Here is a 25,226-nt window from a genome sequence, read left to right as displayed (position 1 = left end):
AATGTAATTACAAATATGGTTAAAAAAGTGTTTAAGCAAGTAAATCCTAAAGCTCTCATCACAAGGAAAAAACCTTTTTTGTATCTATATGGGATGATGGCTGTTAAGGAAACTTATCATCGCGGTAACCATAAGTCAAGTCAGCATGCTGTACACCTTTTACAGAGTTGTGTGCCAGTTTTATCTCAATAAAACTGGAAAGAAAATTATCAGTATGGTTAGGTGTAACTACACCATTTTGCTATTTGTTTTGCATTTGTCTCATTTGTTTCTTTTCTCCTGTCTTATTTTGGATTGGAATTTTAAAAATATTCCACTTATCTCCAGTCTTGGCTTGTCAACTGCACCTGTTTGTTTTAGTTGTCATCTCCCCTGTGGTCGCTGCTATTTTAAGTGTTGCCCTCAGACTAGAATCACACCCTCAACTGTCTTCAAACAACAGCGTGACGCTTTAGTTTCCGTGTAAGACCCTCACGATAGTGCATTTCCATTTTGCGTGTCCAGTCTTTTGTGCCTTGTGATGTAACATTTCACTTTTCTGTAGTATAACCAGGCTGAGCCTGCCCCTTGTGTTAACCAAAATCGCTGCTGCGCATGTCCAAAATGCCTTCTAGAGGGTGATATTGCCTCTACTGAAGACCACAGGCTTGGGATCCTAGGATTTAAAGCCCGCCTCTCTTACACTCTGCCCTTCCTTGGCCCCAGTTCCTCATCTTGCCACATTGTCGAGAGAATCCCAGAGCCCTTTTCTTTGCTTGCTCTTCCTGGGTGACGAATTCATCCACTTCTGTGGCTGCAGCTACTGCCCACTGCTCTTGGCTCCCAACACATCTCCAGCCCTCCCTCCGGCTCCTGCCTCTTCTGTTCTAAGTCTGCTCCTCCTTAAAGGCTCAGAGCAAGTGCTGCCCACTCTGTGAAGGCTTCTCCAATGACTACTCTTCCTCTTGCCCTTGGAGGTACTGCCTACAGTTTAGTTCTGAATTGTACAGAACTCCTCAAATGGGAGTCAGGATCGGCCCCTAAAATCCTGGACAATGGGTTGTTAAAAAGAAGGTTTCAAGCAACATCCGCAAAAAAGAATATTTTAGTAAGTCTGGTCAATTATTTTCATTTATAAATACCTGAAGGTAAGAAATACACACTTTAAAAACTCTCAGAAGGATTTTGATAGAAACTGAAAATCTAAGAACCAGCACCTTGGACTTTTCACCGCATGAGCTTCCAAGCCGGTGCGTAAACCCTCCGATGTAGGGCCTGCGTTTTCATTGTTGGGAGCTAGCCCCGTTCCGAGCACGTCATTGGAGTTTTCAGTTTTCAGTTTTCAGAGCCAGGCACTGGGGGTTAGTGGGGTCTGGGGGCGCCTCGGTGGTGGGTGTTAGTCTCCAGCATAAGCTGGACCAGCCACCTCCATTCTTCGATATGTGTGATTGATAGTGCTTTCTGCGTCTTGGATACAGTGCATCAGCGAAGACCTATACAAATGATGCTTTAACACCAGTACCCTGGACTTCCCTTCGACCAAACTGCTGTCCCTAATGCCATCTTAGACAGAAACTCTGGAGCACCCACAGCCTGGGACACAAAGACGAAGAAAGATGGTTCTTGTTTGTAGGGAGAGAGATGGGTAAACAAATAATTACATGGCATTCATATACAAATAACAGGTACAAAAGGCCTTGACCAATATGGTTCAGATGCTCGGGCATTGTTCTCACAAAGCAAAAGGTCACTGGTTCAGTTCCCTGTCAGGACACATGCCTGGGTTGTGGTTCTGTCCCCAGTTGGGGTGTGTTTGAGAGACAGCTGATAGATGTTTCTCTCTCTCATTGCTGTTTCTCTTCCTCTATTTCTCTCTCCCTCCCTTCCTCTCTCTTTAAAAATAAATTAAATCTTTAAAAAAAAAAGAGGTACAAATTTATTGGCCGAGTCAGGGAACTTTATTGGAGTGGAATGTAAAGGAATGCATGGAAATTAACCCAACCAGGCATGGAAGATGAACCCAAGCAAGGGAACTGCATGTGCGAAGGAGGGAGGTTTGCATCAGTGCAGTCAATCAGGGGACGAATGGTAAGTGCAGGAGTTGGTGACGGAGAGTGGTGGGAAGGGACCTTCCTCCCGGCCTTGGGTGTTCCCCCGGGGGGGGGGGGAGGGAGACCCTGATGGGGTAGACCTGTGGGACTACACCCCTCAGGACATTAGCGTCTCCTTTCACTCGGGAGCAGGTAGTTCTCGAAGGTGTGGCCACAACTCCTCCCTTTCCCTAGCACAGCAGGTTCCGGAAGCCCCTGGGGCTGTCGCTCTGGTCCCACACTCACTGTCCTGCACTGACTTTCAAAGGGTTCGACTGCAGCCCCCAGGAAGAAGTACACTTCATGCTGTGACCTAGAACTTACTTACACAAATATAACACTGGCACACGATTTTCATAAAGTAGTCCTTTCCTTATTGCCTGTGATTACTTTGATATTTTGTTTTCTACTCTATTCCATTAAAAAAAATGTAAAGTTCGGTGGCACCCACTCAGTTATTTCACAATGCAATGAGTCACAGCTCATGGTTTGAGAAATGCTGTCCCAGGAAACACACCCTAGTCTGAGAGTGTCAGGGCCCAGCGCCTTGCGGTGGCTGAGAACTCACACTTGGGAACACTGTGGAACGGGACTCCTCGTTCTCTCACTGGCCACCTGCATGGCCGCGGGCAAGGTACTGATGGAACCTTTCTGTACCTCAGTTTCCTTGTCTTCAGTATGGGAGAGTGACGGCACCTACCCTGTGGGGTTGTTGTGAAGATCAAGTCATATATATATAGAAAGAGAGATGTATCTCTCTCTCTATCTCCCATTTATATATATATATATATATATATATATATTAATGTCTCCCATATATATATATATATAGCCAGACAATTAAGTCGTGTGTGTGTGTGTATGTGTGTGTATTTCCAGACAATTGCCGGGCATACAGTAAGTGCTTCCTAAGTGTCAGCTGCCATTATTATTATTCATCATTATTTTCATCATCATTTTTGACCCCTCCTGTTATTGCATCCTAAGATGAAGCTAAGCTGCAGTACCACAGGTGGGGACAAAAGCAACACCAAACAGTTTATTTACAAATCTATTCAAAACGACAGTGTGTGGGGCCAGGCGGGGAGATGCCCTGGGACCAGCCGGCACAGGCCACCTCCCACCACGTTCCTCTTTGCAGGGGAGAGGACCCCCCCTGCTGGTGAACGGACCTCCTTTACCAGCCACGGTGGGCGTTCTGGGTGAGGGGACTGCTGGGTCTTCAATGACCCCCTCTGCTTTTCACTAACACACGCTTTATTTCCTCACTTGCTTTTTGTGGCCACCTGTAACCCCACACCCCCAAGTGAGGAGAACTTCCTTGTTCCCAGGCATCCGGGGAGCACATTAGAAAGCCGATCCACAGAAAGACAGAGTGGACTTCTTTTCCCATCAGTTCAGTGCATGGATTCCCATAAGGGACAACCCACAAAGAGGAGGAGGAGGGGAGGGACTGGGGGGGAGGAGGGGAAGAGCAGCAACACACGTTTTGGTTATGCCAAAGGCCGGCATGGTCCAACCCGCCTCGCCATCTCAGGCAGGAACTCTGACGGTCAGAGTAAGGACCAACAGGGGCCTCTGCCACCTGGTGGGTGGGAACCAAATTCATGAACATCCTCTCAATCACTCAAAGGACCGCTTCAGGAAATAAAGAACCGGAGACTTGGAGTAAATGTTTCATTGGTCGTGATGATCAAAAGATGACGGCGAACACACACACACTCAGACCTCATCCCACGGGTGCAGGGCTGAAGCAACACCTCTGGGCCCCCCACCCCCTCACTGGGCTTCTCTGGCCACACCCTGCAGCCACTGCCCCACCCAGGACTCTGTCCTTCACTCGGACTTCTGCTCCACTTTCACCTTCTCTCGACACGGTGCCTGGATGCTCACGGTCAAGAAGAGTCGAGGACTTGACCTGAGCCTGCGGTGGGCAGGCTTGCAGTGTCCACGAGTCCTCCTCCATCTCCCTTTCCCCGCTTCTCTCCTCGCCCCTCTCCCACCCCATCATTGTTCCCCAGAAACAAATAGGATGGCTTCACTGGTCAATTCTTTACATGTACAAACACCAAAAGCAGAGGGAACACCCTGGCCACCCCCCTCCCCCCAATCCCCAGTGCTGCGAGGGCAGCCGGCGGTGGGTGAGGCTGCCTCGGGAACTGCGGAGCTGCTGCAGCTGTCCGGCTGTTCTGGAAACTTCTTTGGCCTCTGGGCTTTACCTAGAGGCCTCTTCCTTCAGCTCCTTGTTTTTCCGCACCTCTTCCGCGTGCTTGTCCTGGGAAGGAAGGGAGGGAAAAGGGCGGGTCACACATGGGGGATGAAGGGAGGGACAAGAGAGCCCAAAGAATGGCCATCGCCGGAAGTGAAGAGCAGGGTCTCAAGGAGTCCTGAGAAGGGACAGAAGGTGGCAGGTGAGCCTGGCAGGAGGCAGGTGAGTGTGTCTGCTGGTGTGGCCCCAGGTGGCTTGCTGACTGGGGCCAAGCTCCCAGGGGACCCACCTCACAGTGACCCCAGTGCCCACCAGCCTCTCCGTCCCTCACCTGGCCGTCCTGGGGTTTGCAGTGAATATGCTGCTTGGCTTCTATAAGGAGCCACTCAGTGTAGCTGCCAGAGGAGCAGGCAGAGCAGGCAGGCCTCACGGCAGGTGTCCCCCCGACACGCGTGCAACCTGACTGCTGCTTCGACCTCCTGTCTGTCTCCTTATGGAGAGTCAGGACTCTCCTTACGAGAGTCGTCCGTAAGAAATTCTTAGTAAGAAATGAGGGCTCTTCAAGTACAAATGGACTGAAGACTTTTTGGAAAGGTTGTCCAACCCCGAAAGGTGAGGTTTCTTACAAGTGCACTACGAGAACCCCTTTTGCCTCACAGCATCGTCCAGCCAAATGATGGGATCTGGCTTCAAAGGCCCATCAGCTGTGTGGCCTTGACCAACTTTCTTCACTGATCAGGCCTCACTTCTCTGGTCTTTGAAGAGCGGGTGTGCATGGGAAGCTTATGAGCTTCTAGAATTCTGTGGTTCTAGTGTCCACCCCTTGGACTTATCATTACAGCTCATTCATTGTGCGGAGATCCAGGTCCTCCATTGGGCAACTTCTCCATGGGCAGCGAGAGTGCCTTGTTCTTTTTTGTATCTCCCAGCTCCTCCTAAGTCACCTTGCACACGCTAGGTGCTCGATAAATATCATGGCTGCTGGACCCTGGCATCGTCACATCCAGATACCAAGAACCAGCCCTGAGCAGGCACACAGAGGCAGTCCAGGTCCCAGGATATAGCACCTTAAACCACACATCTGTCCCTGCAGAGGTCCTAGAACTTTTCCTGGCCCTGGGGAAAGTATGGGGAGCCGTGCGTCTAAGGCAGTGGTCCTCAACCTTGCCACGTGTATCACCACGACCTAGGGTGCTTGTTAGACGGCAGGTCCTCGGGCCCCACACCTAGACAGCCAGCATGAGTAGGTCTAGGAGGGGATCCACGTATCTGTAGTGTGAAACCTGATACCACGTGACTCTGGTGCAGGTGGTCCGTGACCCACACAGGTACTGACATAAGCCCCGTCGAAGGTGTCCCTGGCCTGAGTCAGGGCAGAACCCACATAACCATCTCCTGCTTCATTGGTGGGCAAGAGGGAACAGAGGCCGAGACCCCAGAGGAGCAAGGCCCACTTGAACGTCTGCTCCAACAGCTTGTTTCTTTGAGTTATACCTGACCTCCCAGCTGTTAACCCAGGGCCTGGGCCTCCCCAGTCTCTCAGAATCTACCTCCATGCCCGGCTGAGCTCACTGGGCAGAGCCCTAGGTTTCTGGACTCCCTTTCCTTGGTCCCCAATGTTCTCCTCTCTAACAAAAGGCCAGCAGGACAACCGGGGCCTGGCTTCCCTGAAACAAGCTGCTGAAAGAGCCTCCTGGACATGTGTAATCAAAGAACTGGGTTCTGGTCCCAGCTCCATGGCTTAGTGGTGGTGTGCCCTGGGCAGGTCATCTGACCTTCCCGGACATGGTTTCCTCATCGGTGCAATAAGGGTAACACCTGCCCTTCTTACCACACGGACTGGTTGTGCAGATAGGGGTGTGAAGAATCAGAAGTTTTGGGCCCTCTTCCAAATACGGTATCATGCCCTGGACTCAATGACTTCCTCTGGGTTTGGTCTAGGAGCCCATGCCCCATCCTAACTCAATCCCAGATTTTTCCTGTGAGAGCTTGCTCCTAGCCGTCCCTCAATAGCTGGGGAGGCCTGACATTGGACAAGGTCGCTTCCCTCCTATCTGGTACTTGGCGGAGGCCTAGCTGTCCCCAGAAGGATGAAGTAAAACTGTGGAGGGGCTGTGTGCATGCTGGCCAGCTGCAGGGACTAGGCGACGCTCAGGTCCCCTGTCTTTCTAGTAGCTGTTGTGAAGGGGCCTGCGACTCTAGGTCGATGGGCAGGAAGGAGCGGGGACCACGCTGCTCACCATGGGACGAGGCCACCGATCGGGTCCAGGGAGTCACCGCGCAGCAGGCGGCTCCTGGAAATAAAACACAGAGCTAGAGCTCTCCCAGGGGCTGCAGGAGAAACGGGGGCAGCCTCGAGACTCAGGAAACGAGGCCAGCGTGTCCTCAGCAGAATGCGCTGTTATTCTGCTCACACGTGGGACCAACCCCAGCCTCTCACGCTCCTCATATTTAGGTGACACCGTTTGGTTTATTGATGAAAGGCAGCGCGTTGCAAAGACCCGTGACTGCCTCGGTCCCTATCAAGAGAGTGGGAAAGAATCATGTTTCCTGCTTTAAGGGCAGCTCCGGTCACCACGCCCTTGGCTCGGAGCCAAGAACTCAAGCTAACATCTTTCATGGAGTCAAACTGGTCCGTTCAAGGGTGAAGCCAGGAGTGTGCAGCTGCTTGCTCGTCCTTCCTCCCTTGCACTAGGTGGGTGTCCTCCAGGTGGCAAGAGGTCTAATCTCCGGGAGACAATGAGAAATTTCGACTGTGTAGCTCTGCAGTGCTCCCCCAAGGAATTCCAAAGCTCAGTGTGTGTTTCCTGCTGTGACTTCCCAAATCATCCCTTGGAACTCTTTAAGGACCTAGCCTAACAGAAATATCCCCACTCCTGCCTGAGGCTGCTTGCTCCCTGCAATGATATACAGGCTCATCATACTTGCCGAGGGAAGGAAGAGAGCATCCCAGGAGCCTCCTTTCCGAGTCCAGACCACTTACCTTCTCTTGCAGCCGTTCCAACATGGCGGCGAGGTGGGCCTCTCGGTTCTCCTTATTGGATTCCATCTTCTGGGCCAGTTTTTCTTTAGCCATCTTGATGAAGTTGTTGTTTTCCTCAATGGCTTTTTGGATCACTTCCCGCTCGTGTTCCCGTTTCTCTGCCAGGTGCTTCAGGAGCTCAGCTTCCTGATACTAGGGATGCACCGAGGGAGAAAGAGACCCTTGAAGGTGAGCGTGCCAGGGATATTTGTATCATCATGACTTAAAGCTCCACACCCAGGTCAGATGACTCCCCGAGCCTGGTCCTGGCCCGTTGGCAGGAAGCAGGATGTTTCCTGGATTTGCCCACTGTACCCTCAGTTCTCTGTTCCTCATGCCCATCATTCATTCATTCATTCATTCACTCACTCACTCACTCATTCACTCACAAATACTAAATGACCATATACCATGTGCCAGGCACTACTCTAGAAACTTGGGAAAGACAAAAGGCTATTAGAGGTCACACATACTTAAAGAACTCGAACCCAGACTAGCGAGTGACAGTTGCCTTCTGAGGTGGAGAGGAAGTACCGTAGGGAGAACTCAGGGGAGGAAGAGGTTATTTTCTACTTGGAAGATGAAGAAAAACTTACACAGAAATGACATCAGAGTTGGGCCACAAGAATCGATAGGAAACACAGCAGGCACGCTGGGGGGTGGGGGTGAAGTATACCACGTCGTGACCTCCTTCCCCCTCCCAAATTAAGGAGCTCCCCCTGGTTTTTTTACTTGTCTAGTTTTTCCCTAAATCCTTAGTGTTTCTCAATGTCTTACTCTTGTCGCTGTGAATACAAGTCTACCTCCTGGGTGTCTGACGCAGTGCCTTGTCCCCCTGACCAGACTGTAAGCTCCTGCAGACCAGGGACTTGCCCTTGGCTCCTCCCAGCGACGCCCCCTTCTCTGCCCTGCATACGGGAAGTGCTGCCTCAATATTTTTAGGTCGGTGGAGACTTGACCCCAGCTCAGAGCCACCGCCTGTCTCCTTGAGCTCCTCCCCCTCCTGCTGAGGTGGCGGGGAGAAAGGACAGCACTTACCTTCCTTCGCTCTTCAGCTGCTTCTAGTTTCTTCTGTATCTCTTCCAGCGACGGGTCTCTCCGCCTGGGCAGGGAGGCGTTGAACTCGGGCACCCCGTCGAAGGAGGGTGGCTTCAGGATGACTTCGAAGGACTGGCCGGAGGTGCATTTGTTCAGTTCGATGACTTCCATGTCAGAAATGACACACCAGTTCAGGTCCACCGTGTCTGCTGCAGGCAGAAGACAAGGGGCTGCTCACGCTCTGAAGGCTGCGTGGGCCCCCATAAAGCATACACACTCACGCACACACGTGGGGGGCCTGGGAGCCCACGGTAAACCAGTGACTGGGGGGTCTGGGCCTGCCTCCAGCATGACACCTAAGTTCAAAGGGCGCGATGGGGCCGGAGGAGTTGGTAGCCACAGTGAGATCTCAGGGTCCAAATGAAGGTCCCAGGCTGTGTGATTTCTAACAAGGGCTGTAGGACCTGCTTTTGCTCCTGCCACCAGGCTCCTCCCGTGGTTGAGCTCTTGCTCGGGGTGTCATCTCTGGCGGCCACTGTGGTGCTCACCCACTGCCCACCGCCCAGCCACTCCTCCAGTCCTCGTCCCACTACCAGTCTGATGGCTCGGCCTGCGGACGCCTCTCCCCCTTTCCCTCCTACCCTGCTCTCTTCTTTCTCTCCAGTCAGCACTGTCTTTCCGCTGGCTTTCATCTTTTCTCCTACACTGTCTCCCACACCAGCCTAAACAACAGAAAAAAACAATCTCAGGTAACCCAAACACCCCCATCTCTCATTTCCAGACCAAACCCATCCTTTCCTTTTAACCCCCAGGAAATGAAGAGGTGACCTATGCCCTGACCACCCCCCGTCAGGATGTGGCTGTCAGGTGCTCCAGGCCAGCATCCTGGGACACGGTGTCCTGGGAGCTGTCCATGCGGCTATCACGGAGCCTCCTCGAGTGGCTGCAGGCGAAAGTCCTCTTCCCAGCTCTGCACTCTCTCGGGCTGTTTTCTGCCCTCCCCGGAGGAGCCTTGGTGACCACGGGTTCTGTGATTTACCCCTGTCTTGCTTCCTCTCTGGTCTAGACATCCCCGAGGGCGTAGTCTCTGCTTCTGCCCTGTATCCTCCATGGCATCATTAGTTCAGTGAGTGAATGAAAGCTAAGATCTAGAGCACTCTGCCCAGGGTCTGAGTCAGACCCCCAGCTGCCGTCCGCCCCGCCAGGCCCAGCCCCATGCACGGCGCCCAGACCCTCGGAGTCAGCTGGGGCGATGTGGCGGGCTCTGGGAAAGGGCAGGTGGTGTGGGGAAGAGAGCTTCAGAAAGCCGGGCTGGGGTGGGGTGCTGTCCTCGTGGATACGAGCCACAGAAACTCTCAACCCACTTCTTTCCCGACTGCGGCCCTCTCTTACCTTCATATTTATAGGAGGACTTATTGAGGGGATCGGCCAGGAAACAGGAGCAAAACAATGACACCAGTGGGAGCTCCTTCATCTTCTCTTTGTAGGCTGTGGAAACACCCAGTGGGTGGAGATGGTCACCCTCTCCTAGGCTCGGAGCCGGCACCCATGGGAGTCTGCATGCATAAGCAGCCGGGGCCCCGGGCTCTGCAGAGGTGCCAGACCCACCCCTTGGCCGGGGATCCAGCCCCCTGTGCCCCAGACGGCCCTGGTTAGGATTCCTGTGTGTGAGTCAGACCCCATCCTGTCCACCGACTAGATCCTGAGCCTTCCAGAGCTCTCAGGTGACCCTGTCTGCTCCGAGGTAGGTTGCCTCCCTTCCTCGTGCCCCACACAAAACGCTCTCAGGTGAAGACCGTGAGCACCAGCATCTGCGACCACCCCAGCCATGCACCCTGGCCCAAGCTCTCTAACTCCCCACGCTTGTCCAGGATTCTCCTTTTTTTGGCTCCAGGCAGTGTTTTCCTGGGAACCCGGAGGTAAAGAAGTAGGTAAAGCAGCTCACTCCCATTCCCCCTGCTCTTGGCCCTCAGAGGGTGGCCAGGTCAGGCTGTGAGCCTTCCCTACCTTCCCAGTCCAAGGGTCAAGGCCAGGGGGGCTGCATCCATGACAGCTAGCGTGGTACCCCCACCCCTGTCTGGTCTCTCTGTGTCTGGGGGCATTTGAAAACCAGAAGGTCACGAATCAGAGCCCACCCCCCCTGACATGGCACATGCCGGGCACCCCTCCCGCCCCCGCCTTGGGACCGCGGGCCTGGTTCTAAGCCCAGGCATGCTCAGGCTCCCTCAGCTAACGCCCAGTGCGATGCCTGGGCACTCTCTTCCTCCTTTCCTTTTACAAGTTGAAAACGTAGTTGACTGCGAAGATAATACATGTGCATTATAGACAGTTTTTAAAGCACACACGCAGAAGAGCCACGGGAAGCAGAGCTCCACTGTGACTCCCCCCTGCGCCCACTGCCCCCCCCACCATCTGGAGGTGACCTCTTTTAACCCTGGGCACCATTCTTTCATCTTTTTCTGTGCGCACGGAAGCACCTCCGTGCGAATACAGAGACAGCCTGTGCTGAGGTGCCCCCTTCACACAATAAATAGTGTTGCACCTACCAGCGAGAGTCATGTTTTCTGGAATGTGAGAGCTGAAATCTGGCTGCAAGTCACAGAATAGGTCTGTCACCAGCTCAGGACGCTGTCACAAATCTGAGAACAAGAGAGTGTGTTACCACTGACAGGGTATTTGGCTGAGGAAGGTCTTCACTGAAGCAGGGAGGGGACCCCAGCAGGAGCCCCATCCGCTCCCACCTCCAGGCCCTCTGCACACCGACTTGCCCTTTCGCAAACTCCGACCACCTCGCCCACATCACCCTGGTCAAGCTCAGTTTCCAGACAATCCTAGTGGCTTTGGAACTGGTTTTCCAGCCCCCTGAGTATGCAGAAGTGGGTTTCCCTAAACCGTAGGGATCAAGGGGTGTTCATCTGTCTCCCTGAGCCACTCGTTGGCCTGGCCCAGAGCAAAGGTTAGGGTGAGAGACAAAGCCTGAATCAGAATTACCTGGGAGACAGTCACAAACTAACTGTTGTGAATTTCTTCTTGAATCTACACAGAGCTTTCCAGGGCCCCGTTCTGATGTGGAGGAGAGAGAATTGGCCAGAAGATGCCCAAACGCCTCCCCAGGCGCCCTCCCTCTCACTCCCTCCCCGCAGGAAGCACCCGACTCAGCTCTCCTTGACCTCGCTTAAGACAACCCCAGGCTACCGGAAGAACACACCTCATTAAGAGACAATGTCATCAAACCGTAGTTAGTGCAGAGACGGTAGGCGGTGCGCAGGCTCACTGTGCAAGCCGAGACATAGCTCTGTGCCTTGTGCGAGGCCTGGAGAGCCAGGTAGGGCCCTCTGGGGTCAGCAGCACACAAAGAGCCTTAACCGGTAAGTCAGGGTCGGTCGGGAGAGGGCCCGGAGGGCATTCTGCCAAGGACCAGCACACTCGAAGGGCGGGGCCGAGGAAACTTGGTCTCAGGAGATCTCAAGATGGTTGATGGGGGACCAAAAAGTGGGAGGGAGGAGGGAGTGGTGAAACAGGAGAGGCAGGGAGGGAGCGGACGGGGGAGTGTCTGGGGACAGCAGGTGACAGGGCTCCCCTGAAGGCGACTACTGCGTGGAGTGAGAAATAACCAATAGTGGGTGGCCGTCATGGGGGCCACTTGTCCCCTGGCCACTGTGATGGTTAGCTTCTGGTCAGCCAGACTGGGCTAAGGGATGCCCATGTTGCTGGTAAGCATGGTTTCTGGGCATGTCTGTGAGGATGTCTGAAAGAAATGAGCCTGTGAGTCGAGAGACGGAGTAAAGATGGCCCCCATCAAGGAAGGCGAGCCTCAGCCAACCCCTTGAGGGCCTGCACAGAACAAAAAGGTGGAGAGGGGGTGCATTTGCTCCCTCCGCTAGAGTTGGGACACCCATATCTTCCTGCCTTTGGTCATGGGAGCTCCTGGTTCTCACGCTTTCTGGCTGGACTGGATTACGTTGCCGGCTTTCCTGATCGTGGGCCTTGTCAGCCTCCATAACTGCACACGTTGGTCCCTCATAATCGCTGTCTTCCTGTGCGTCTGTGTCTATCCTGCTGGTTCTGTTTCTCTGAGGAGCCCTGACTGATACAGCCCCACTCAGTGGTCGCTGTGGCAGCGGAGGGTGGCATGGGCCAACATCTTCCCTGCCAGCACCCTCAGAAGACAAAGGACGCTGAGACAGACTTAAGCCCTTTCCCCACTGCATGAGGTGTTTTGCCTCTGGGGCCCAGGGTCTGCACGGGCCAGGGATGGGCAGGGGCCAGTGGTGCAGTGGGCTCAGTTCCAGCTTCAGGGCTCAACCTGTGAGGAGTCAAAAACAGACTCCACCTCCTCACTAGCTGTCACTCGTCACCCTACACCTCCGACCTTGCTTTCTGCACCTGAATTCCTCATGGGACGGTGCAGATTAGTGGAGAAAAGCACAGGCGCTGCACCCAGCAAAACGAGGTGCGTGATAAACGTTAGTTTCCCTTCCTCGGCCTTTCCCAGCAGCGTGGTCACCCGGTGCCGCGCCTGCTGCACAGTCACTGCCTCTGGTTCTCACGCCCTGTGAGGACTGTTGCCCCCATTTGCGGATGAGGAAATGGAGGTGCAGTGGGTTTATGTGGCTGGAAAGCAAAAGAATGGAGATTTGAAGCCAGATCATCTGGCTGCAAAATGCTCTCACAGTGTCTCCCTGTCCCTCGCCCGTCCCAGTGCAGCACAATGGGGCTATCTGCTCGAGGTCAAGCTGCTCCCGACAGTGCCAGTGGGTTCCTGAGCAGGGTGGCAGGCCCGAGTGCCTGGACGCAACGTCCCCAGACATGGGCCTCCTCTCTACACGGTCTCTGCTCATGACCCGCCAACTGTGAAGGCAATTGGTGGAGTGAGTGAGCCCTTGCCAGGAGAGGGAGTGGCCTCAGACTTGACCCTAGGTGATGAATCAGAAGTGGGAGACCAAAGAGATGAAGTGGGTACAGAAAAGGACACCCTGAGAAAGAAGGGGGACTGAGCTGGGCTTTTTGTATAGGGGCAGATACCTGGAGTCAGGGAGCGTGCCCCCGGGTGTGAGCAGAGAATGGGCACTAAGACTCTGTGCTTGTGAAACACGTTGCAGGTCACAGGTTCTGTCACCTGCGCTATCCCAGGTGACCTTTGCAAGACGCTGGGCCAGGCTGACAAGGCAGGCATCATCAATTGCACTTTCAGATGGAGAATCTGGGGCTCGGAGAAGGTATGGCTTAGGCTAAGGTCGCACAGCCAGCTGGAGGTAGAGCTGGTTCTAAGATCCAGGTCTTCTGACTTGTTAACCCCTCCTCGTGGGCCGTGGTGGGCCTAGGTACTAACTGCTCGTTCCTCCATGGTGCAGGGGGCTCAGGAAAAGCCAGTCTGGCCTGAGGGTGTGATTTAATTATGTATGATTTAATTATGTATTATATTTAATCATACGTGTATTATAATATATATAGACCACATAGATGGTATATATAGTATACCATACATATAATTCCATATTATATGTACATATATTTCCATATGTACATATATATTTCCATACATATATTTCTAGACCTCTATGATGCTACTGTTCTCAGAGTTTTAGGAGCAAGCAGAACCAGGTAGAGGACTCGGGGCAGAGAGGCAGAGAAGGAGACCAGGGCAGGGGACAGGAGCTCCCTGGAGATGGACAGAGGTAGGCATGGCCAAGAGGTTTGTAACTAAGAACACTCATTTTCACAGGGTTGGAATCTGCATAGTTAAAAATATGTGCTTATAAAGCATCTACTCTGTGACAGATGCATTCACTTTAATTTTCATAACAACCTGGTGACAGAGGAACTGCTGTCCCCGTTTCACAGATGCGGGCGTGGAGGCTCAGGGAGGCCGTGGCGTCTCTAAGGTTGTCGGTGTAGTGGGCTGAGGCATCCTCCAGTCACGTATAGCCTAGTCCTAGCTCTGGCAACTTGTGAATGTAACTTCATTTGGAAAGAGTCTTTGCAGGTGAAGTTAAGGATTCGCTACAGCTGCTTGGTGGACCCTAGGGTTGACTGGACATGCCCAGGAGAACGGCCTGGGTGGTCGGTGTCTAAGACAGGAAAACAGAGGCCTAAGAGCTATTAAGGATTAAGTTAAGGATTCTCTTAAGTTAAGGATTAACAAGTTAAGGATTTCAAGATGAGCTCATTCTTTGTTATCTGGGTGGCAGGCACCTAAATCTAATGACAAGTGTCCTTGTAAGAGACATACAAAGGAGAGACGCCCCAGGAGAAGAGCGTGTAAAGATGGAGGCAGAGACTGGAGAGATGCTGCCATAAGCCAAGGAATGCCTGAGGTCACCAGAAACCACCAGAGCCTTCGGAGGGAGTATGACCTTGACGTTGGACTTCTGGACACCAGAACTGCTGGAGAATGAATGTCTATTGTTTTAAGCCACTAAGTTTGTGGCAATCTGTTCCAGCAGCCCTAGGAAACTAACACACTCGGGAAGTGAGAGCCAGGTTCATACCCATGATCCTTCTCTCGTCTACCAGTGTTTTCACACAGTCTGGTATTCTCCTCTGTGTGCGTGTCCCTGTGGGTACACGGGACCCTTACCAATCTTTGTGCCAATAGTCACGTCATTTCTATTGTACTCAACACCCAAAAGATGTTGCTGCCCTTGGGACATTCTGAGAGAAGATATAAGGGGCCGTGAGGAGGACATGGCTCTTTTGAAGGGCCCAGCAGTGCAAAGGGGCCCTAAGCCATTGGCTGGTGGCAGCCGCAGCAGGGAGCCTGACTTTACCCCAGGTCACCTGCGGCGCCAGTGTTGGGTAGGGCCGGTCACACCACCTCCCCAGCACTCAGCCTGGCCGTGAGAATTCCAGGCTGCCAAGTGGGTTGCACCTGATTAAAGGCACACCACCTGGAAGATCCGGTGATGTTGACCTCTGGCCGGGAGGCCCTTCAGAACAGCTCTTAGGCCTCTGTTTCCCTGTCTTAGGCACCGACCACTCAGGCCGTTCTCCTGGGCATGATCAGTCAACCCTAGGGCCCACCAAGCAGCTGTAGTCCTACGGGCCAGGGCCCGACAAGCTTCTCACGGAGCCGTGGGATCTGTGAAATGGCTTGCAGGTCTGGGTCATGCTTTCATGCCTGTAACTCCCGAAATGCAGTGGGGCCACCAGGTCTGTCCTGGGGACAGTTCGGGGGCTGTTGCCCAAGGGCAGACAGAACAGAATGCCAGGAATTCCAGCAGACAAGACAGAGAGAGAAAAGGGTGGGCATGAGGCCGTGAGGTCAGGCCTGTCAGTGGGAGATTCTAGGAAGGCATCAGACATCTGAGCACCATAAAGCAAAACTCCATGCCGAGGCAAACCCCTGGCCCTCCCAGGGGCTCCTTGCTGTGTTTTCTGTTAAGGCAGAGGCCGATCCTAGGCCTTGTGTGGCCCCTGAGGGAGGCTGCAAACTGACCGGATGCACTGGATGGTAGCAGGGACCAAAGGGGCCCCCACCTGAGGGTGGATGTGTCACAATGCCTCAGGTAGTAACTATAGAACCAGAGCTCGAGCTCAGGAGGGTGGCCTCTAGTCTCCTGCCCAGTGCTCGCTCCCAAGCAGTTCTGATGGACACAGACAAGAGGCAGGTCCACCCTGGGCTGTCAGTTATGATCCAGCATAGCAGCTGGTGAGAGCAACTCAAGCTTTGGATGTGAAAGGTGGGAGTGTGATGGGGTTATTATGCAATTTAGTTTCTGCAGTGCTTCTAATCTTGTAATGGCTTTGGAACTTGACCATGTGATGGCCGTGTGACTGAGTTTCATGAGGGTGAGGGGGGCCCATTGGGCTGCATGCAGGGTGCACTGGGGCTGATTGCCAGAACAGGAAAGGGAGGATCAGAGATCTCCAGACCGGGGAAAGAGTTTGTACTTTATCTTCTACTCAGTGGGAAGCCACTGACATCTTCTGAAGAAGGGGAGAGGAAATGGTGATGCCGATAACAGCCGTGACAATGGCTACCATTCCTTGAGCACCTGATTCGTACCAGGAAAACCACAGACATTATCACAGATTATTCCCTGAGGTTCTTTTGTGATGAGGAGATGGACGCTCAGGGGACCCAAGTTCACGGCACCACATCCTCCGTGGAGTAAGGAGCAGAGCTGGGATTTTCATTCTGAAGCCTGGCCCTATCTTTAGGTTATACTACTGGTGCAAGAAGATTCATCTGGCAGCATGACCTTCAGGGAAAGATGGGGAGGGGAAGGCTAGAGGCTAAGACTGGGTGGGAATCATCGAGGACCTGCCTAGAACAAGTTAAACCCTGGACTGTTGGCAGCCCACCCAGCACTGCTTTCCTGCCTGCAAACCGATCTATACACAACCCCCAGCTCCAGCGTCTAAGGGTCTGTATGGAAAGGCAAGTCATCACACATTTTCCCCCCTGATGGACTGAACTATTAGCATGATCGGTAAAGTAATTAGGGATAGCCCCGCCAGGCAGAGATCCGGGGCCATCAGGAGGTAAGACGCAGAATGAGTAAGTGTTGATCGGGGGTGAGAGTGGCTGACAGCAAAGGTCTAGAATCAGGCCGCTGACTGGAGGGGGATCTCCTGGATCCCCCAGCTTCCCCCAGCACGTCGGAATGTCCCAGGTGGCGAGACCTGGCCATCACTGGCCGGCGGTTCTTAGCAGGGGGCAGCCTCACTCCCAGGAAGTACATGGGACTTTTTGATGGTCACTAGACTGGGGGTGGTACTTGGAGGCATTTAGTGGGCAGGGGCCAGGTAGGTTCAGTTTCCTTCATTGCACGCAACAATCCCACACAACCTACGACTGTCCCGTCTGAGATGCCAATGCCCTTCTCCTGGGGACCAAAGATCCTGAGGTCACACTGAGCTGGTGGCAGAGGTAAGACAAGAGTCCAAGCCTCTGGATCACACTGTCAGGACCCTTCCCTTCTGACCGTTCCCTTCTCTCTCCCACAGACCAGGATGCCAGTGAATGAACAGCCCACAGGGGGGCTGCCAGAGCCGCAATACAAAGATGGGGATGCATAAGGGACACCATAGCAGGCAGACTCATTCACATGACCAGAAATGGTGACCCACACTCGCAGGCTCTTTGTAATGCGGTCAATGACCAGCAGCTGACAGAGAAGAGCAACCAGTTCTCAGAAGCCAAATGGCCATTGATTGGGTGCACGCCCGCCATTCTCAGGTGCCTCTGATGGCCCCCTCACGGCCAGAATGAGCAAGCATTTTATTTGTCACCACAACGAACGCCTGGAGAATGCCATCAGGATGTGTCAATCCCCAGGTGGACTGTTTTTGAGAGAGAAGAAGCTAATGCAAATCTGAGTGGTTTGAATAGAGTGGTTTCTGGCAAGGGTGTTCAGAGGCTGTGAGGACTCAGCACAGAACCAGGGCATGGCAGCCCTGAGCTCTGACCTGGGCCGGAACCACACGCAGTACGGGCAGGCGGCTCTTCAGGTCCGTGCCAGCGCCCGGTGTGTGTAAGGGCCCGCTGAAGTCACGTGTTTCCCTGAAATGAGCGCACAAGCCACCTAACAGTCTCGGAATCATATCGTCTCGGTGCTGTAACCCTGGTTCTTTCCTGATGATCCGAGGCCCTGATTAGCAGCCTTATTTTATTTCGGTTAAAACAAAAAAGAAGATAAATCATTTTTTTCATGAATGTGGTTTTCATTCTTTCCACAATTATCATTGAATATTTAAGTCTGTGCCAAGCCCTCGGCTAGGTCCTAAACTATAACCACGGGGGTTTTTGATGATGAAATGTGACGCGGGTCCCCTGGGTGGGAGTTTGGAGCCTCTGGAAGTTTCCTGGGCGCTCCGCGGGCCTCGGGCAGATCTCCGCTGTCACGTGGGACATGTTATAACCGGAGAGGAGTGGGCATTAGAGAGCGCAGGCCAAGGAGGGCTACCGAGACACACCGAGGGGAACCTGTCGAAGCGCAGTAGCGTGTGATTCACTGGTTTTGGGGGCTGGTGATGGTGTGACCGCCCCCCTCACGCCGGCTTGGCTTCGAGAGGGAGAGACGCCAGCCAGTACCTAACAGGCTGAGCAACGCCACTTCGGTTGTGCTGCTAGGAAATGAGGCGGTGCCACCTGTTGGTGCACACGGAGCTCTGGGGTCTGTGTTTATATCGGGAGGCAAGCCAGAGGAGGAAAATTAAGGCTGGGCGACTGGCAGCCCCAAATAATCCACACAGTGGTGGCACCTTCTGGGCTATTTTTACTTTGAGTCAATATATATGGAAGAAGTGACATATTAAAAGTTAAGTTCGGGGCCACAGATTCCATTCAGAGCTGCTGGAAGGGGGGGCGGGGCTTTGCGATCCGGGAGATGTGTGGAGTTCCGGGGACCGGGCGGCGGCAGCGTGGGAGGGATCGGCGTGGGGAACAAGCCTGTGTGTTCTTACTCTAGTCTCAACTTTAGGAGTATTTTGCAGTGTTTTACAGTTTACCAGGCACTTCCATATGTGTAGGTATGCATATATGCATTTTATATGCACTGTTTTAATTACAAGCATGTTAACATCATATTTCAGACCATCTATGGGACAGAGAAAAGAAAAATTGCTGGCACCTTGCGACTTTTTGCTATTAGCATTTCCGTGTAGTTTTTTTCTTGTGTCTGTTGTCTGCAATCTGGATATGTTTGTTTTATCATTTCTTTCTCCCCAAATCCTATGAAATAGATACTTTTATATCCATTCTACAGATAGTCAGTTCAGATAAGTGACTTGATTTGCCCAGAAGTCGTACAAGTAAAAAATAATGAGGACGGGATTTGAACCTAAGTCTTCTCTCAAAGCCAAGCTGTCTCTAGTAAACTCCCATGGGGCTTCCTCGAATGCAAGGCCAAGCATGAATGGAAGCGAGAGACATGGCTGCCTGGAGTATGAGGTGGAAGGGTGCAGAACGGCTCATTTTCCCCAGATCTGCCTCTCACCTGGGGGTGCCTAGGGCTTCACATTCTCACCGCTCAGCTCTCCCTCGAGTTGGGCACTGCCTCTGAAAGCCCCTGGTGAAATGCACACACAAGATCTGCCAAGTGTAATAAATTAAACCATCTTCCTATCAGCAGAGCGTGGTCAATAGGACATGTAGACATTTCCAGAAGTCAAGCTCTCTGCCCATGGATGGGAGGGGCCATGGAGGTTTCTGGCATTTTCATTTCCTGCCCTTTTTCAGATGAAGAGACAGAGGGCCCAGGAGGCCCAGGGCCTCACCCAAGACTAAGCAGGAGTAACAGCCAGGGCTCAGGCCTGCACTGGGATGCGCTAAAGGGAGACACCTTTTGCGATAATTCTTTTGTTTTCTTTGTTCTCTCATTCTCCAGTGCTTTGTAAGTTTTATATCTTGTTCTATCTTTAAGTTAATGTCATTTATACTTATATTTCACTGCATTGAGAATAAAACAGCATCTAATGGTTTTCTTCGTGTGACATGGTTTTTTCAGAATAATCTGGGATTTCAGTTATGAACTACTATTACTGATTTATTTATTGAGAAACTACTGTGAGCGCTGTGTGCACTACTAGGAAGGAACACAATGGTGAATTTAACAGACATCTTTCCCAGCCTCAAGATATCTGACGGTTGCATGCTGCTTTATCAGTGTGTTGATTACAATTAGACCATGACTGTAACTTCTAGTGTTTTCTTTGTTTATGACCATGATCAACATCCTTTTGGTACTAGAGTTCTCTAATTTGATAAAAAATCATGGATTAAAAAAAATTAGCTAGACCTCTTCTGGAGTAATTTATTTCTAGGAAGGACTCATGAAATGCTTGTTGAGTCCTCATGTGTCTTGTTTGGTGGAAGGCACAGAAGACAGGCAGACCTGTCCCCGTATCAATAGTCAAGGTGTGTCTGTCCTGTCTGCAGACAGAGCCTCTCCACCTGCTTCCACATGCACTGGTCCGTCCCCAGCTGCAGGGGCAAGCTCGGAGACCCTACTCAGTGCCTGAAACTGCGGCTAGCACTGAACTATACACACTATGTTTTCCCCTGTACATTCAGAGGAAATGAATATACATTCAGAGGAAATGAATGTATAGGGAAAATATCACTTCTCACTTAAAGGAAGCACCTGACGGTTTCTTTGACACGTCTGCACTGCCAGCAGCACCAACCTCGCGCTTCGGGGCCATTGCTAAGTAAAATGAGGGTGACTTGGGCAGCAGCGCTGTGGTGTCATGGCGGGCGGTCTCATGACCAAGATGGTCCTGGGTGACCTAGGGGTGGAGAGTGGGTGCAGTGCGGAGACCCTGGACCTCCCGGGTGGGACAGAACAGGACAGGGTGAGACTGCATCACGCTACTCAGAACGGCATGTTAATTAAAGTTTATGAATTGCTCATTTCTGGAACTTTCCATTCAATATTTCCAGACTACTGCTGACCGTGGGTAACTGAAACCGTGGAAAGTGAAACTGCGGATAAGGCGTGGGGATGGCTGTACTCAGTTTGAGCCTTGCTCCCTACCTAGTCTGGATTGCTGGGTGCTGTCACCCAAACCATCCGCTGGAACTCGCTCAGCCCTCTTCCCCACTGGGTCTTTCACCCTAGAGTCTGGGCTTAGAGCTTTTTCTGGTTCACTTTCCCCGATTTGTTCTCCGAACTCCCAGGTTGCCGCTGCTCTGTCATAAATTAGGCTGAGCACCCCACACTCCTGCCCTTTCTGGTCTGTCTGTGCTCCTGCTTCCCACCACCCACCTCTGACTGCAGGACCCCAAGCAGGAGGACACACAGCTGTCAGCTTTAATTGATGGAAAAGGCCAGTGAGCTTGGGTGGGAATGATGGGGAGGGGGTACGGAGGCGGGGGTTAATGTGCCTACATCTGTCTGTCTTTCTAGTGGGACTAAAAATGCAAAATAACCCAAAATGCTTTTTACAGTGGCAGGCGAGATTTTTTTGTCTTTACTCCTCCCCAAAGGAAAACTGAAAAAGTAACATTTCCCAGACAATCAAATCTCTAAATATAGCCAATTCTAACTTTATAGGCACACTAAATTGTATAAGCCGAGAGAGGGAGAGAATTTGGTTCTTACAAAAATTATAAAAGTTACATTTAAAAAGTTATAAGGCATTATACAAATTACATTTTGCATATTTTATAATTTCCCTCTAGTTTATACCCCTCTGTCATAAAGTCTCATTTCTAACTACCCATGGCTTCAAAATTTCTGGGAATTTAATGCCTTCAAGTGGGAATCTCCAGATAAGTAGAAAATAATGTAAAAATATCAAAGAGGCCTAGGAAGAAGATCTTAGGGGTTCAGGAAAAAATAAGCCTTTTTTGGTTATGGTCTTTATTTTTTAAGTATCCAATTATTTAAAATCAAGAATATAAAAGACCTGACCTTTCTTGCCCTTTCTGTGTGGTTGGGTTGATGAAGACACTCTCCTCTCCCCCGTCCCCTCTCCTTCTTCCCCTCCTGGCCCTCGTTTCTCCCTGGGTCCTGGTTCATCCACCTTTGCTGCTCTGTTTTGAACCCTCTCAGCTGCCCCACTGTTGTCCCAGAGGGTGAATGTGGGTCAAACGGCCTGGCCGCCTGGTCAGCTGAGAGGAAGCAGCCAACCTCACTTAGCTCTTGGATTTCTTTTTTTAAGATTTTATTTATTTTAGAGAAGGGGATGGAGGGAGGGAGGGAGAGAGGGAAGAAACATTGATGTGTGATTGATACATCAATAGATCAGTTGCCTCTCACATGACCCTAATGGGGACTTGGCCCACAACCCGGGGATGTGCCCTGACTGGGAATTGAACCGGCGACCTTTGGATTTGCAGGCCGGTGCTCAATCCACTGTGCCATGCCAGCCAGGGCAGCTCTTGGATTTATTTTATGGAGCCAAATGAAATCTAGACATTAGTCAAAAATGCAAGACACTCCCACTAACCCATCACCAATAGTGTGTCTGCTCGACCGTCCGGCAGCTCAGGACCCAGGACCTCTCTGTCTTTCATGGAGGCTTAGAACAAAGTACCTCCCTAAAGAGACGTAACTTTTTCCACTTGGTATTGCCTCTGGGCACTTATTTTGTACCTGGTCTTAGGGACACATAGGAACAAGACAGTCCTCTGTGCAAGGGGCTAAGTCTACAGCACGGGTGGACCTTGAGGACGTTATGCCAAGTGAAATAACGCAGTCACAGAAGACAACTACTGTGCGATCCCCCTCACACGACAGAGTGTGCAGTGATGGTGGCCATGCACGGGGCAGGGGTGGCCGGGGATTGTGTCAGGGGGACACAGTCTCAGTCTGGAAGACGGAAGTGCTGTGAAGACGGACGGTGCTGGTGGTCCACAGCATCGGGGGTGCGCTTGCTGCCCTGAGCCGCACGCTTAAAGGTGATTAAAATGGGATGTTTGACATTATGTGTATTTTACAAACATTAAAAATAAAAAAATTTTAAAAAGAACTTGATAGTCTAGTAAGAGTTATCCACAGGCTTACAGTCTTACAGTTAGAAAAAAGGAATTACAGGTTTCTCAGCCCAGTGTTTCTCAGACCTTTTCCTTACTGGGGTCCACAGTAAAGTTCAACGTCATATGGCATGGCCCAGCATGTGCATGCCATGCCGTTGATATATGTGTGTGTGTATATTGTATACACACATACATATGTATACACACATATACATATGTATACACACATACAGTCATGGATACACACATGTATATAAAGACAGACAGGCACATCAATGTTTATATAAAACTGAAATACCAGCATAAATATATCAACATCTATATAAATATACTTATAATCTTTATATTTATAAATGTACTTATATTTATAAATATATACATAATTGAAAATATATAACAAAAAATGGTACAGGAAACATTATTTACTCTACTATATGGGAAGTATCCTGACTTTTTTTATACTCTTTTATCTTATTTTATTAAAAGAAATACCAGTTACAATCCACAAATGATTTTACAATCCACTAATGGGTCTCCATCTGCAGTTTGAAAAACATTAATTTAGACCAGTTTCCAACACAATGCAGAAATCTCCTCTATAGCCACCCTGCTGGTGGTCATCCCACATCTGCCTGAATGCCTTTTGTGATGGGGAACTCACCCCCTACAAAGCTCTAGGGTGGATCCATCTAGCAATTAAAGATTTTCACCCACTCCAAATCTGTCCCAGAAAGGCTTGGACCTGCTGACAGGTGCTCAGGTGCTGGTGATGACAGGTGAGCTTCAAGGAGGGGTGCAGGCATAGCTCCAGAGAGCAGGGTGGGGGTTTGGGGCGAGTGGAGGAGAGGGAGGTTGGCTGGCCCTGGAGGATAGAGCAGGGTGTCTGAGATACTCGAGCGCCGCTGATTAGACCTTTCACTTCTGCCTCCTGACTGCCTGCTCCAGCACTGTGATTATTTCCTCACCTGACAGATGATCTCACTCCCCCAGCACCCTGACTCCCTGCCTGTGGGAGGGGTTTCCTCTCCCTAGAGGGGGCCTCAGCCTCGGCAGAGAGAGGCTCACACCTCCTGTCTCCAGCTCCCACCCTCCCTGCAGGACCCCAGCAGGCCACCCCTGCCCATCCCTCCTGCTATTCTCTTGGTCTTGAAACACGGGGTATCCGTGCCCCGCTGTTCAGACATGGGCTGCCTGCATATTTCCGAGCCCCCGAACAGTTCTGGAGACCTGCCCTTTTTCAGGACAATGGGACTCCTCCACACCTGACTGTCTCACTGGGAGGAATTAAACAAAGACAGCACCGCCACGTGGGGGTAGCTGGCCACTGGGTGTCAAATCCTTGGGCCCTGTGTGAGAAGAGGACAGCGCCTAAACTCCAGGCGAGGGTGGTGGGCTGAGCGAGCAGGGCCCCGGCAGCCACCGGCAGGGACCAGGGCGTGGCAGTGTGCAGCTTTACAGCAGCCACCCTGCCCAGGTGGGATCCAGCTGACCTCAGGGTGGGGCGGGGCAAGGAGGAGCTGGTGATCTCATTGTATCCTTAGGATCCAGAGAAAAAAGTAACTCAGTGTAGATAGAGGAGAAAGAAATGGGTGATACCAAGGGGAAGGGAGAGGAGAAAAGCTGGGCTGAGAAAGAAAATGTAAAACTCAGGACAGCTTCTAGCTTGAAAGGGGCCTGGGGGTCACAGCCAGCTCCAGGGAAGCTGGACTCTGAGCAAAACCTTTCTCCCCAGCACCAAACATTTTTATGCAGGAAAAAAGTCACCATGGGCAACTGACCCAGGCAATTCCCGCCCATCCGCTCTCCTGAGCTCCGGCATGGAAGGAACCCCTGCAGCCCACCCTCACCCTCTGCCAAGGCCATTCTTTTCTCCTCGCCCAGTTTCCCCCAGGATTCAACAAAGTTTAATTGATTGAGCAAAACCAAAAGGCAATACAATGGGTGCCAGGCCCCTTGCTGCTTCTCCTCTTTGCAGCTGCTGGTTTACTTTTTCTTTTATCTGAAAAGCCTCAAATAATTTGCATTTTATTTCTACTTACCTGCAGTCCAGTTAGAAGCGAGCTGCTCCCTTCCTCACTCCCTCAATTAGTGGTACCCTGGGCTTCTCTCCACATCAGCACCACTGCTCGGCTCTCGCCATGACATCACCTTTGAGCTCTGTGATTGGCCAACAGTGGGTTGCTTGGCAATTGGACAGTCTCCTCTGGTGGAGCAGGGATTGCCTGAGTGAGTAACTCTTAGCAGGCCAGGGAGTGGAAGATGATGTCAGACAAATAGCCTGCTTTCCATGCTGCCTGTGGAGCTGGAGGACCAGAGGGTGAGGGTGGGGATGAAGAAAGAAAGAGGGAGTGGTAGGGGAAGGTGGGGGTGAGGACACAGCTTGCAAGCAGTGAGCGAGAGAACCTGGAGAGGGGGACTGATGAATGATCTCCAGAATTCTTAGCTCTTTCAGGTCTGGGG

The 25,226-nt window shown here is 51.8% G+C and overlaps 1 protein-coding gene across 6 annotated transcripts; it reads right to left on the bottom strand.

Moving 5' to 3' along the window:
* Window positions 1–3,738: 3,738 nt before the first annotated feature.
* Window positions 3,739–24,986, bottom strand: STMN4 (stathmin 4). 6 transcript variants are annotated; one of them, XM_036032063.1, is made up of 8 exons: window positions 24,806–24,986; window positions 10,885–10,977; window positions 9,731–9,826; window positions 8,980–9,060; window positions 8,339–8,547; window positions 7,262–7,453; window positions 6,519–6,572; window positions 4,212–4,344 (listed from the first exon to the last, which is right to left on the bottom strand). In XM_036032063.1, exons 2-7 carry the CDS (start codon window positions 10,895–10,897, stop codon window positions 6,552–6,554), a joined length of 612 nt encoding a protein of 203 aa, XP_035887956.1. In that variant the 5' UTR covers window positions 10,898–10,977; window positions 24,806–24,986; the 3' UTR covers window positions 4,212–4,344; window positions 6,519–6,551. The 6 variants fall into 6 exon arrangements, with proteins under 6 accessions (XP_035887955.1, XP_028376238.1, XP_028376239.1 ...); XM_036032062.1 differs by lacking the exon at window positions 6,519–6,572 and having other exon boundaries at window positions 3,739–4,344; window positions 10,885–10,966; window positions 24,806–24,962; XM_028520437.2 differs by lacking the exon at window positions 6,519–6,572 and having other exon boundaries at window positions 3,739–4,344; window positions 24,806–24,957.
* Between the last annotated feature and the right edge of the window lie 240 nt (window positions 24,987–25,226).

The sequence above is a fragment of the Phyllostomus discolor genome, chromosome 8 (assembly GCF_004126475.2).
Source record: "Phyllostomus discolor isolate MPI-MPIP mPhyDis1 chromosome 8, mPhyDis1.pri.v3, whole genome shotgun sequence".
Taxonomy (NCBI): Eukaryota; Metazoa; Chordata; class Mammalia; order Chiroptera; family Phyllostomidae; genus Phyllostomus; species Phyllostomus discolor.
Note: the sequence above shows the minus strand (reverse complement) of the source record. Positions and strands in the feature narration are given on the sequence as shown.